This window comes from Peromyscus californicus, unplaced genomic scaffold, assembly GCF_007827085.1.
Source record: "Peromyscus californicus insignis strain IS unplaced genomic scaffold, ASM782708v3 Scaffold_13__1_contigs__length_99412109, whole genome shotgun sequence".
Lineage (NCBI taxonomy): Eukaryota > Metazoa > Chordata > Mammalia > Rodentia > Cricetidae > Peromyscus > Peromyscus californicus.
The window spans coordinates 79,370,511-79,385,604 of NW_026294424.1; the positions used below are offsets into that span (position 1 = coordinate 79,370,511).

At 37.0% G+C, this 15,094-nt stretch overlaps 1 protein-coding gene across 1 annotated transcript in view; it reads right to left on the minus strand.

The window, feature by feature from the left end:
- Positions 1 to 15,094, minus strand: part of LOC128108775 (transmembrane protease serine 11D-like) — a 63,950-nt gene that overhangs the window by 14,071 nt on the left and 34,785 nt on the right. Inside the window, exons 5-6 of the mRNA XM_052735819.1 lie at positions 10,192 to 10,259; positions 4,200 to 4,354 (exon numbers count right to left, since the gene is read on the minus strand). Coding sequence (XP_052591779.1) covers positions 4,200 to 4,354; positions 10,192 to 10,259 — 223 coding nt within the window. The remainder of the gene's footprint in view (positions 1 to 4,199; positions 4,355 to 10,191; positions 10,260 to 15,094) is intronic.

A 15,094-nucleotide genomic window follows, 5' to 3' on the forward strand; every position in this document is an offset into this window, starting at 1 on the left:
AAACTGCTATTGATTTGCAAAATCCTCAGCACTCTGCCAAATATATAACAAATGTCCAAGAAGCACTTTGGAAGTATCCTTTAATGTGTAGGAGAACAGGTAATATTTGCTTACTTAGACTAGTCGGTGAGTGATCACAGTCAGGACACAGTGAAACCATGGAATTGGAGCAGTGTCTAGAAGTTCTTTACTGGGATAAACATCTTTAGTTGGAATGAGAGAAGAGAGTTCAAGAAAGGGAAATGAAGACATTCAGAGAACTTTGTGGGTCTAATGCAGTGATTATTTACTGTCAGTTAAGCCTCTAACACTTGTAACCTGTAGTACTGTTGTAGTAAGTACATTCTAGACTAGGGTTGGGGCTACAAAAAACATTTGATCTTGAGCTCATTATGAAGTCATGACTTCTACCAGTAGTGCAGGCAGAGCCAGAGGGGTGTTCTTTATTAAATAGTTCATTTATTTCAGTCATGGAACAATTACTTATTGACTATCTATTAATGTATCGTGTTCTGGGTAATAGAAGGAATATATTATAATAGAAGGAACAATAGTGTGAACAAAACTTATCTGTTGATTACCATTGCTATTTGGAAAATGGTCGGGGGGTCTCTCAGAAAGAAAGATTAGAAAAAGAGCCACGATATGATCCAGCTATCCCCTGCTGGGTAATCAAAGTTAGTTGTCAGAGTGATATCACACCTCATGTGCATTGTAGAACTGCTCAAAATCATCAAGATGTTGTTTAGATATAACTGTGGTAAATACTGTGACCAAAAGCAACCTGAGAGGAAAAGTTTACTTTGGCTAACAACTTTCAGGTTCCACCTCCATCACTGAGGGAAGGCAGGACAGGAGGTCAAGGCTGGAACCTGGAGGCAGGAATGAAACAGAGGCAACAGAGGAGTGCTGCTTACCGGCTTCCTTCTCATGACTTGCACAGCCTACTTTCTTAAAATATCCAGGACCAAGGTTGGCACCACTTACAATGGGCTGGGCTTATCCACATCAATCGTTAACCAAAAACACAACCCGCTGGCTTGCTCACAGGCCTATTTTGTCAGAGAACGTTTTCAATTGAGGTTCCTCTTCCCAAGTGACTCCAGCTTATGTCAAATTGCCAAAACACTAGCCAGGAAAGTCGACCCCTTGTCAACTTGACACACTCTACAACAAATTTTCCTTTCTTGTTTGTCCCCAACATGGAATGTGAATATTAATATCACAATATAAAGCATTTAAACTGTTTTAAAGTCCCACAGTCTTTAAAGCTTAAAAATGCTTAAAGTTCAGTCTCTTTAAAATATACAGTGTCACTCTAAAATTGCAAAGTTTCTCTAAAATATCAAAGGTTTCATATTTGTGTGTTCCTATCAAATCAAAATTAGTAAAAGACTTTCTTATTCCAAGAGGGAATGACCAGAATACAGTCACTGTCAAATCAGAACAAAACGAAAGTCCTACAGAACAAAGCTCAGTGTCAGACTTCTGGCACTCACCCATGATCCTCTGGACTTACCCCTGTCGCCACAGTAGGCTTCTGGCTGCCTTTACTCCATACCTGTTACTGTCCTTGGTAACACCCCATGGTAGTGTCATCTACAGCATGCTTGGTCCCGTCTGCAACTGGTCTGTACCTACATCAGTAGCCTTTTCTGGGCTCTTTTCGGGGAATCTGCCCTACTACATGATGCCAAGCCTAAAGTTCCCTACGTAAACCCTTTAGTCCTGGGACGTCTACTGCCAATGAGGTTGCACTTGCACCAACGTCCTCTCCTGACCTCTCACTGTACCAAACCTCATCTGGCCTTTATGACCTATTTACGCCTTCAAAACCACTGCCACCTAAGAGACTTACATATTACCAAGTTCAGCTGCCAGAACCAGGTATAACCTTAGCCCCCTCTGGACCACAGTTTCTGTGTGATGACCCTGAGGAAACACTTGCCAGATTTCCCCTAATGATCCTGGCCTCTTCTTAATCACAGTTAATCCTTCAGCCCTAGATAACTAGAACCACGGATAAACGTTGAATGGCCCCAATAGAGTCTATAAAATGGCCCCGTCAACTTCACTCTGAAACTTCACAAGCCATGCCACTATCATCTGTATTAATCTCAGTATTATTTTGTGAGTTCTCATAGTAGCTCATTATGCTCTGAACACTCAATGGCTTTGCTAGCCTAAAGTTCCAAAGTCTTTACACAATTGGCCCAAACCAATCTGAAGTCTATCAAAGAAATACCCCATGAACCTGGTATCAATTTTTTGTATTCATTAGACTTCTACTGCTATGATGAAACACCATGATCAAGAGAAGTGTGTGCATGTGTGTGTGTGTGTGGGGGCGGTTATTTTGGTTCACAACACCAGATCACAATCCATCACTGGAGAAGTCAGGACAGAAACTCAAGGCAGTAACTTGGAGGCAGGAACTTGCAGCAGAGGCCATGAGGGAGTACTGCTTATTGGCTGGCTACATCTGACTCGCTCAATTTGTTTTCTTTTTTTTTTTTTAATACACTCGAAGACCACTTGCCGAGGAGTACCACCCCAAAGAGCAGGCTGGGCCCTCTCATATCAATCGTAAAGAAAGAAAATGACCCACAGGCTTGCCTATAGGTTGAGTTTCCCCCTCTCAGATGACCCTAGCTTGTGTCAAGTAGACAAAAATCTAGCCAGCACAATTCCCATCAGTAATTTACAAAGATACAGGAAGAAGTGGTACATAAGCCCAGTGGAACATTATGTAGCAATAAAACAGCAGAATTCTGTCATTTGAAATAACATAGAACAAGAAGGCATTGTGCCTAGTAAGAATAAGTCAGGCACAAGCTAACAAGTACTGTATTTCTCACTTGTATGTGGAAACTAAAACATTAAACTTAAAGAAGTAGGGAATAGGATACTTTTAATCTGCACCTATACAGGAGGGTATCTAGGAGGGAAGAATGGGGAGAGGATGGACAATGGGCTGCCAGGTAAGTATGGGTAAGAAGGATCCCTTTTCATGTTTTACAGTTATTATGAACTATGGTTTTGGTGGATACCTGTTCTATCTATGACCTTAAAGCATCACCTCTAGAGATGTAGCAGGTAACTGTCCCACCTACCTATGACATTGAAGTACCTGCTTGGGGCTACCCTTAAGACCTGAGATGCACATAGACCGCTCTCTTCACTCCCTCGTAGGACTTGGATGCTAGGACAGTCTCAGGCAGAAGAACAGCGTGGGACTGTGCCTCACCTTTCCAGGACCCTGTGACAATTCCTCTGTTCTGTCTTGTAAGTTTTCCTTTCTTAATAAATCCATTTGCCCTTTAAGCAGACTTTGTGGATTTCTTGCATTACCTGGTGCCCAATGTGGGGCATGAACCCACCACCCAGAGATTAAGAGTCTTATGCTCTACTGACTGGTTGATAACAATTAATGAACGTTTAAAAATACTTAGCAGAGAAGACTTTAACTGTCCTCCAAACAAAGAACTGTTGAATGTCTGAAGTGGTGGATATGTCATTTTCTAGGATCTAATCATTGTGTAATATATACATGTATTGAAATGCCTCTGTATCCTGTATATAGGTCTAGTGACTACATGCCAATTCAAATATGTTTTAAGCATTTTTTATTTATTTGTAAGTTTTTCATAATAAATTTTGTAAAATTAAAAAAAGCATTTTCATATTTTTCTCATGCAGATTGGAGATATCAGTCAGGAATCACATTCCCATTTTACAAAAATAAAACTGAAACCAAAAGTCCTTTTAAATCTCAGCCTCTAAAATTCACTCCCATTGGAGCAGCTTTAACTTACAATTTCAGAAAGAAAGTGAACATGTTTTCTTTATAATATCGTGTTGCTCTATACAGGGCTCAAAATAATAGAAAAAGATATGGTAAAACAAGTTAAAATATATTGCCCTCATGTGGACACTAGGAAATAGATCTCTTCCCATGTTGAAATTATTGCACTTAAGAATAAAATCAAATTTTTAAAATATTTATAACTAGTAAAAAAGAACATCTTAGAATGTTTCATGTTAGAGAACTATATATTATATTTAGAATTGATAGTAGTGTAGTTTTGGTAGTTCAATTATGAATAATGAGGTGAGAGTCTCCTTTAATTAATATGTGAATTTGAATGAATAAACTTGAAAGACATATTAAAATGAAAAGGCATAGAAATGATACTTGCATGTTATCTCATTTGAAGGGGTTATTTCCAAGTTTCCAGAGTTGCTCAGTGCTCGTAGTACAGATTGAATTCTGCTTTTCATGGATCTTCTATTGCTACGTTTACTAGATCGAAATTTCATGACAGCATCTGCGATTACACCGTTCCCTTCATTCCTGTAAGTCATAAGAAATAGACACTTTTGATACTTCTCTACTATTTATGTGCTGTTCTTGATTAAACTACCTTAAAAGAATTCATTTGGGAATATGTTCGCATAACAGTGCACACTTGATGATATCTCACAATGCTATCTCTCAAATTTGGTTTTAACACAGTTCTTTGTAATCACCATACAGTACAGAATTGTGAAATAAGAATGCTATCAACATGTGACTTTTCATAAACTATGTAAGTTTCTTAATCTACTATGTTCAGAAATTTTACTTTTTTAAATGTTTTTTTGTGAAGATTGTATATATAAATTGAAATAGAACTTTTGGAAAGAATGCATGGAAAACACTAAGTGCACTATAATAAACATTAGCTGTTATTAGGCTTTACCAAGATGAGAAAAATATTTATTGTATTAAACAAACTTAAAAATTGATGAGCTTCCAAATTTATGTGAGTTAAAACATCAATTTTCGCCAGGCGGTGGTGGCGCATGCCTTTAATCCCAGCACTCGGGAGGCAGAGGCAGGCGGATCTCTGTGAGTTCGAGGCCAGCCTGGGCTACAGAGCGAGATCCAGGAAAGGCGCAAAGCTATACAGAGAAACCCTGTCTCGACAAACCAAAAAAAAAAAATCAATTTTCTGTTACATAGACCCATTCATCTGACACAACAACAAATTTATAGTCATATATTAAGATTTTATTTCTGTTTTGATTGACCAGAAAGACTCATTTCTCACAATTAACTTGATATAAAAACCTAGATACATTCTACTTTTTTCATATCAATAATGTTAGGTCCAAAGTGGGCCTCCAGTTCGGCAGTGCTGATGACAATGTCCTAAACAGAAGGTCTCTGGCTGGGTAAACAGAAGGACTGTTATTGGATAAGCAGAAGGCTAAATTCATCATTTCTAAGGAATTTTGTCAGGTATGGTTCTGTTTATCATGAAAACCACTGCCTCCTTTATCCACCCCAAAGGCCAACCACCTTGGGCAGAGGCATCTAGTTCTCAAACAACTTATACCATCTCAAAGACTCCACTGACTATCATATCAAATTGGATTGCTTTCCTGACAAGTTGATGTTCTCTGTCCCCCAGACAACAGTTTGATCTTATCCCAAGAAAATTTTCTTTCTACCCATGGTGTAACTCAGTTTGGTGGTTTCATTGCACCCTCACTTACAAATAATTAACATCATAAGCCACTTCCGCCATCTGGTGTTGGCTTGTGTACTATCTAGTTTTATGTCAACTTGTCATCTGAGAGAAGGGAATCTCGATTAAGAAAATGCTTCCAGGGGGCTGGAGAGATGGCTCAGTGGTTAAGAGAATGGGCTGCTCTTTCAGAGGAACCAGGTTCAATTCCTAGCACCCACAAGACTGCTCACAATTGTCTGTAACTCCAATTCCAGGGGATCCGACACCTTCACACAGACATACATGCAGGCAAAACACCTATGTACATTAAATAAATAAATAAACAAACAAATAAACAAGTCTTAAAAAACTATTAAAAAACAAAAAGAAAAAGAAAATGCTTCCATAAGATCAGGCTGTAGGCAAGCCTATAGGATATTTTGTAGATTAGTGATTGATGTGGGAGGGACCCCAACCCATTGTGTGTGATAACACCCCTGGCTGGGAGTCCTGGGTTCTATAAGAAAGCAGGCTGAGCAAGCCATGAGGAGCAAGCCAGTAAGCAGCACCCCTCCATGGTCTCTGTATCAGCTCCTGCCTCCAGGTTCTTTCTCAGTTTGAGTTCCTGTACTGACTTCCCTCAGTGATTAACCGTGATGTGGAAGCATAAGCCAAATAACCGCTTCCATACCCAGGTTGCTTTTGGTGATGGTATTTCATCACAACATTAGTAACCCTAACTAGAACAGTTGGCTTCTTTTGGGGGAAAGCGCAGTAGGCAAATGTGACTCGAGATCCCTCAGACACGTCTTGGTTTCCTCCTATTCATCTCAATTGCCAGTTTAAATGTCAGACTTACCGTCTGTCTCAGGAACTAATTTAGTGTTTTTTTTTTTTAACAAATACAAAACAACATTTTTTGGTGCTAGGCACTGCTCGAAGTTTCAGTAAATAGCCGTGGTGAAATTTCACTGTTGCCACTCTTGTGATTGGGTGATCTAGACGGAGCAACAGACATGGAACGATGATAATTTATGTGATGCTAAAGCTGAGCAATCTTAAGATGCTGTGCAAGTGTTAGATAAAATGGTACGAATTCTATTTCAGATTCCAAAGTGAGCTCACATGCTAGTGAGGGAAATCCCCACTATCAAAAACCATCTGTTAAGTTACATACTCTAGGATAGTTAACAGGCTTCCATTTAACAATTACATGGCAGCTAGAGGTGAGGTCTTGGGTGAGTGAAGAACAGAGTTAGTGTTTAGATTTCAAACAACTGAACTCTAGTGGAAGCATGAATTAAAGAGAAAAAAAAAACCCTGCTCACTATAAGGTTTGTCTTTTTCCAAAACTCAGCTATAAATAGGGGGAAAAGATTATTTTTTACCCAGAAAACTTTGGATCATGAGCCTGGGTATAAAATGTTTGTGTCTATATTGATACTACTTATGTGTTCTTAGAATCTTTGAGGTATTAAGGAGCTGATGGAAAAAGGAAAAAAGGAGAACCTTGACATGCTCAACACTATCACCAGTGGAGAAGTATAGTTGAAGTGATTAATGATATACAAGAAAAAATCATAAATACCAGAAAAATAGAATAATTTACCCCCGCTGCCCCCCCCCAAAAAAAACCAGGTAAGTGGAATGTTGTGGCTCGAGCCTGTAACCACACACTTGGGAGGTTAAGGCAGGAGATCAAAATTAGTCTGAGGCCCTCCTGGGCTGTAAAGTAACGCCTTATTTCAACAAAGCAAAACAAGACCGGGTAAACCTTTGTAGATAAATAATAATAATAATAATCCTCACTGAAGGGATAGCTTTACAAGTTGTTTACAAAGAAATTTGGTCAAAGTTAAAGAAATTCAGTTAAGTGAGAGATGGATACGAAGAAGTTACATAGTTTAACATCAGATAAAGAAACAAACATGATCCAATAGACATTAATACTGAAGTAATGCTAAAGAGAAGCTCAATCAAAAGAAAGCAAGTGTAGTACTAGGAGAGATAGTAAATATTATCCCTAATTCATAAACGCGTGAAGTCTCAGATTACAATGAGTCTGAAGCACACTAAAAAAAAGAAAATAAGAATTCAAATGCATAATAATAAAACTAAACTCCAAAGACCAAGAAATTATTCTAACAAAAACAGAGAAAAGATTAGCTGAACATGAAGAAGAAATGAAAGAGCAAGTTCATAGAAGAGAATTCCTCACAGCAACAATAGAAGGCAGTATGTCACAAAATATTCTAGGTGCTGAAAAATTCACTACTATCTTAGAATTTTATATCTTCACTGGACCAGAGTTCAGGTCTCTAGAATCCACGTGAAAGCCAAGTAGATGTGGTGGCCTACCTGTAGTCCCAGTCCCTGGGAAGCAGAGATAAGGAACCCCAGAATAAGATGACTGGAAAGATTAGCTTGAAAGGCAAGCTCCAAGTCCAGAAAGAGATCCTCAGTATAAAAGGTGGACAATGATCAAAGAGGACATCCAATGACACCCTTGGGCCTTTGTATACACACTCACATTTGTACCCGTACACCTGCACGCACATGTGTCTACACACACACATGCATACCTGCACACCACATTCATACATCTGTAAAAGGAAATAAAGTGTAGCTAGAACATTGCTAGTCATAATTTATTATCACAGTGATAACTTACTATCACTGATAATAATAAAACAAGAATACCAAATTTCTGTATCATTTGGAAGAAAGATAGGGAATTATGCCTGTTCTTGTTCATATTTTATTGCTATTCAGTAAAATAGAATAACTAGAATAGAAAGCCCCTAAACTAGTAAAAAAAAATTTGAAAAAAACTCAATCATTCAGAAAACTATGCTTGTATGTGTAATTTATATGTGTATGTATCAGGATCCATTTATAGATATATACATATATATCTATTATACTATAATATTACCTTTGTATATTATAGATACATATTTATTTACAAGTAAATAAATGTAAATATAATACATTAAGCATATCATATATAATAATAGGAAAGTATTGCCATTAGAATGGTTTTAATTAAGGGACTAGTATGCTATTTTTGCTTAAAACAATATTTATGTTTGATATGTTCAGTGGGGCAAGACTAGTGGTAAGGAGACTCATTTGGAGACTGTTAAAGTCTAGGAAAGAGAAGGACAATTACGTTACATTGAAAGTTATGGAACTGGGAGGTATTTCAGTAATCTAACTACAAAAACTAGGAAACGGGGTATGTGGGTTTGTGAGAGAGTCAAGAATTGAAATGACTCCAAGCAACTAGTTGATGGCAATACCAAATACTGGGATAGATAATGCTTATAGACTAATACACTCGACTGAGGAGTTTAGACAGGTATAGACCTCTGTATATTAATTTTAAGTTATCTAAAAAATATGGCTCTGTTTATTCATATATGGGGATGAAAGATCACCATGTCAGAGATGCAACTTCAAGAATAATCAACAAAGACCATGAAGCCACTGAAAGGCAAGAATGTGAACTGAGATTTGTGACTCACGGTGCATATTCATGCTCAACATGTGAAGACCATACTAGCAAAAAATATAGAGAGGATATCTAGATAGGTAACAGGAAAATCATGGCTGTGAAGAGACCTAAGAGTCAGGGAACAATATTTCAAGGACAAGCTAACAAATGGTGCTCAGAGGTCCAAGAGCAGAACTAAAGTGATTTTCTTAGATTTTGTGATTTGGATGCTGTTGATGAAAATGACAAGAACACCTTGTATTTTGGAGTGTGGCCAGAAGACAGACTATGGATTGATGGCAAGTGGGAAGTTAACAAAAGGAACAAAGGTGTGATGGCTTTTCCCATCTACTCCTCCAGTGTTGACTTGAAACTGAACATTACAAGCTAGTACAGACACAACAAAGCACCCAAAGGAATGCGCACTGAGCAGATAGAAGTGTGTTTTGTACTCTTCCTGTCGTTTCTTCTTCAGCCTCTAATTCCTCATCAAAGCTCAATTTAACTATAATTCTGCCTATTGTTTTGTGATGTTAATTAATACCTGAGAAGGCATTCATGCACCCTTTTTGCATAATAAAGAATTTTCACATTGTCATGTGAAGGGTTGAGCAATGTGGGCATTTAGGACATTTCTGGGAACATTGCTCAGTGTGACTGTTTTCTCTGGAAAAGCCTCTTTTATCATGTCACATGAAGTAGCAGATTCCCAAAGCCTGCGTGCTGTGACTCATGCAATTAGTCCACTACAGACTCGTCATGGGTTTTGCTACAATATCATCCTTTTATTATGACATTCCAGGCAAATGAAGACAAAAACTTACTTCTGGTGGTGGCATGGTGTGCTGATCTTGGATGAATACATCCCAAGTATTGTGCAACTTGAGGAGGCACATTTTATATAGACTTCTTTATGATATCCAGTGGATTTACACAGTAGCATGGCTCTGTTACTGTCCCCTCACACCAGCTTTTCTTGTATCTTTTCTTCCTTCTCGCATTAAGAATGCAGTGATATGGTTGTTTATATCAATAGCAAAATAAATACAACATTTTACTTTGTCTTTTAAGTTGGCCCGTTTTCTTACTATTTTTATAATAACTATATGAACGTGCCATTTAATATCCATAGTGCAAACAGAAGTCAAACATACTATGTTGCATCTTTGCAAATATGGTTTTTGATATGCTTTCACTTACCTCAGTTTGACAACATGTGTTCTGATAAAATCACTTTTTAAATTTGATTGTCGGAATGCATCAGTAATCTGTGGAAAGACAATGGGAAAATAATCTCACTGTAATTGCCATCTCTCCTTTCCATTTTAACGACTCTGTAATGTGGGGCTTATACGATGAGAAGTAGAAATCTACCAGGTGAGGTCTGGTTGGTCTTGTTACAGCACAGGACCAACATAGGCAGATAGTGTAACCTTCCAATGTGGTTCCTATTTCACAGCTGTTAATCAAAAATGATCTGGACAGGGCACGCCCTCAATACAAGTCACTCTAACTACATCAAATGTTTTACTCCACGAAACCTTATAATATATGATTTGCTATTTGTGAATGAGGTAGTTGGGGTAGACTCAAGTCAACATTAGGGAAACCCTTTCATACAATTCGATAAATACGTGTGTGGTCCCCAATGATTGTGCTTTAAATGGATGAAATTAGATTAAGGCTAATTAGTGATTAATTAGATGATTAAGTCTGATTAGTGTTGAAAAATCTGAAAAGAGAGTGAAAAGAAGCAAAGAACAGTGTTTTCCCTGTTATTTTTGATTCTTGCTTAATCTGCAGTCATTACATATAGCATTTGTTGATAATTTCTTGACCTAACAACCCTAGCTGTTTCCTAGTAGAGGTAGTTGTCTTGGGTATAAAGTTCAGTTTCACAGTTAACAAGGAATACTGTGTCAGAGTTCTCCTGTGGTACAAGGTCAGGAGGTTTTATAATAGAGAGTGGATTGCTTTCACTTATATGATGTGGTTGCACCCCAATGTATGTCAACATGCGAAATCAGAAATGGGGAATTAGGCAGCATGCTGGACATCATATTTATTCAGGATGTGAAGTCAACTTTTCTTCAGCTGATAAAATTTATATGATTTCTATAACACTATAACTTTTAAATATCGATTCCCATTAACATATTAATAGCAGAGCCATTGATATGGAAAACAATTTGTTTTTCCCCATACAGACCTTAAATTTTCTTAAAAATAGTGAAACTTTGGCCTTATTAAAATAATTCATGTTTCCTTTTTAAAAATTAAGGAAATACAGAAACTTTAAAGAAAAAAGACATAAATCACTAAATTATATAGTGTAATATGAGCTATTTCTATCATTAAGTGGTCTATATTTCAGTTATTTATGTAAAAAGACGTGAGTTACTATGTTTATTAGGTACTTGAGTCATAACTGCTCCTTACCAGGCTACTCAAATGAATTAATTATTTTACTCATTTGGTTTTATAATCTGTTTTATTGATATTTTATAGCATTGGGGGAAACTAAGTAAACAATGAAGAAGAAAGGATTTTGTGTTTTCCTCAACCCTCTCTTCATGTTATAGAAATCTCTTTTCTGGGAGGCCTACTGTATTCTGAAAGGAAATGGAGGAGCAGTGGATCTGAGGGAGAGGGGAGTGTGTGTGGAGGACTGGGAGGAGTAGAAGGATGGGAAACTGCAGTCAGTATATAGTGTATGAAAGAAGAATAAAGAAAGAGAAAAAAAAGCATACTCTAGCATTCTTGCCAGTCACATTTATGGTTTTTAAAGACTAGTGTGAATTATGTGTCATTTTAGTAAATTCTAAAGATTAAAACATAAGTGACCAGTATTATATATATTAGTAGAGTAGGTAGAATTAAAGTATAGTTGTTCCATTTTTGCCTTTCGGAATGAAACACTGCAGCAGCTCTCCGTGTGTTCTATAAATCACCTTTTCTAGTCTGTTATTTGGCCACTGCAGCGTGTTATCTGTGAGACGCATAGCAGCGATGATGTTTTGTGGTCTTCTTTACTATTCATTATCATATTCTGTCACTTTCTTGAAATTCAAAGATTTAGGGGAGTGGATCTGGGGGAGAGGGAAGATAAAGGGGAGGTGGGAGGAGTGGAGGGAGTGGAAACTGTGTTTGTGATGTATTGAATGAGAGAAGAATCTACTTTCAAATAAACAACAAATTAAAACATTAAAAAATGTAAAAAATAAGACTAAGATAAATCAAAAACAGTTGCTTTCCCCCTTTATTTTGGAGCATAGCTTTTAACAGCTGAGCCCTTTATTCCTTTCTTTAAGAAAAGGCGTCAGTCCTGGAACTCATACTCCTCTGATCTCTGTCTTCCATTGTCTTGTTTGTTATAAGAATGTTGTTATGTGTATTTTGGAGAAGATAATAGTTGTGGCTTGCAGAGACCTATTTATCTTATTACCACCAAGAAATGGCAGCTCTTCTATTCAGAGTCATGATGCCCTTGTTTGAATGCTGACTCTTCCCGTAAGCATTTATTCTTCTACAGAAGGATGCATGTATATATTAACTATGAAAATCACACATCAAAATTCAAGGAAAAATTTAAACGTTAACTATATATTATGAAGATACAGTCCTTTATATATAACTTGATAACGATGTCGGCAAAGACTGGTCTTGTGGAAGAGAGCAGAAGGCAGAAGAAAGAACAGGGAGAATTTAGCATGTGATAAAGGTGACAATAATATACATCAGTTGTACCAAAAAGCTCCCCACACAAACCAAAAAAAACCCCACAAAAATCAAACAAAACCTCCTGAAAGAATTTTAAAAATATGTGTATAAAGGAGTATATAAATAAAATATTATGTACCTATATGCTATAACGCTTATTAGATATTTAAATGGTGTACTTCTTAATCCATTAATATGTAAACATATAAAATTAAATGAAGACTTTTTTGAAGAAAAGAAGGCAATGGCATATATTTTACTGTACCATAAGAAAGGCATGTGTGTTTGTGTCTGTGTGATGGATGCAGTTGGCATAGGAAGGCGTCTCAGACCTCGGTGTGTACCACCGTTGGGCTTTATGTAGTTTCTCCTCTTTACATTTTATATGTGTCCTGATGTTTTTACATATTGTGTAGAATCTTAATAAAAGCACAAAAATTACCTTCATTTTAATGGGGAAAGTTATATACACATTTTGTGGTTTATGTTTTAGAAGATGTTTGAGAATAATTTAAGGATAACAAGGTTTAATACTATGTGTCTATATGTATGATTATATTCTAATGACATTAAATATTTTAAAAAGATATATTTGTTTTTTTCTCTTATGCGCTTTTGTATTGCTGAGTATATACTATTTCTTATGCCATTTTTTTTACTGTTAGCTTCTCTCAGTTTTACATGTGCTTGATTAAGGTTGAGCTGATCTCACATATCTGACCCAATCCACCTGGAACTGAGTGACGCCATTAGACATCTGCTATGTCAATAAGAAGCTGGGTCCTGATCCCCATAGTGAAGCTTGATCCTTTCAATATTTAGCTAGGCACTGAAATACTACATGGCGTTATGGTGTGGATATGAGGACTTCTCATGAGTAACTGTTTATGACTATCTCTTTCCAGGTTTGGATCTTTGGTAGCTCCAAGAACTTTAGGATGCTCATGGGTTGAGCACCAAGCAGATGGTTTCTTAGTACAAATGATGTAACTAAATTCCCTATTTAATTTTTAAGAACAGAGTGAATGGAGAAAGCTGTGAGTAAGGAGGTATTAGTGTGCTCAAGGTAAGTTGTAAGCAGTGTTTGGACCCTTCGTCCTTGGGTTATGCACTGCTGCCAGAGACATCTTGGATTAGGTTTAGACTATTGTGTCATGCATGACAGCATTTTTAGTATAGGTATGATTTAATCATAGGAAACAAAGACATTTAATAATTTCCCACTGTTAGTCCTGAATATATGAGTACCAAAACAATGCATCTTTGCATTGTATATCTTAGAATGTTTGATTTTTAAAATTGCTGTTTGAATTGCTAGCATGAAGTTCATTTAAAAAATGTAAGTCAAATAAATTTTGGCTTGAGATTGGGAGAATTTCCAATAATTTTTAAACTAGCTCTGTGCCGGCCAGTTTTATGTCAACTTGACACATGGTACAGTCATCTGAGAAGAGAGAGCCCCTCAGTTAAGAAAATGATTCCATAAGATCAGGCAATAAGCAAGCCTGTAGGGAGTTTTCTTAATTGGTGATTGATAGGAGAGGGCCAAGTCCAATGTGGGTGGTGTCACTCTTGGGCTGGTGGCTCTGGGTTCTATAAGAAAGCAGGTTGATCAAGCCATGAGGACTAAGCACTCCTCCATGGCCTCTGCATCAGCTTCCTTCAGGTTCCTCCCCTGTTTGAGTTCCTGCCTTCATTGCTTTTGATGATGAACTGTTATATGGAACTGTAAGTGAATTATACCCTTTCCTCCCCAAGTTGTGTTTGGTCATGGTGTTTCATCACACCAATAGTAACACTAACTAAGATAGGCCCTAAACATGCTTTAGCATTTTGTACTACCTACTTACATGGAATGTGTCATTAATGATAATTATCAAATCAAACTACTAGTTAACTGAAAGACCTTGCAGATACTTAGAATTTGGCTGTATCAGATATCAAGCCAAGATTAAATCTTTATGTAAATATAAACAATAATATCTACCTCATTAGTATACAAATTGCTTTTGTCTTTATTAAATGGGAAAAGATATATAAAAGAACATTCAACAAGGTGATGTCTAAATTAATAATTTCTTTCATGGTGATATTTTTAACACCTATTACTTTGTGTGATTATTTGAAATTTATTTATAATTTATTATCAGTAAATGTTTGCTTTGTGTCTCTAATTTACATTCTATACACTGGGGAATATATAAACATTTCTTATGAAAGCCTGGTGTGGTGGCTCATGTCCTTTAATCCCTGTACTCAGAGGCAGAGCCAGAGGTAGGCAGGTCTCTGTGAGTTCAAGGTCAGTCTGGTCTACATAGTGAGTTTCAAGCCAGTCAGAAAACATTTCTTAGGACAAAAGGAGTCACAACTGGAAAAAGTTTAA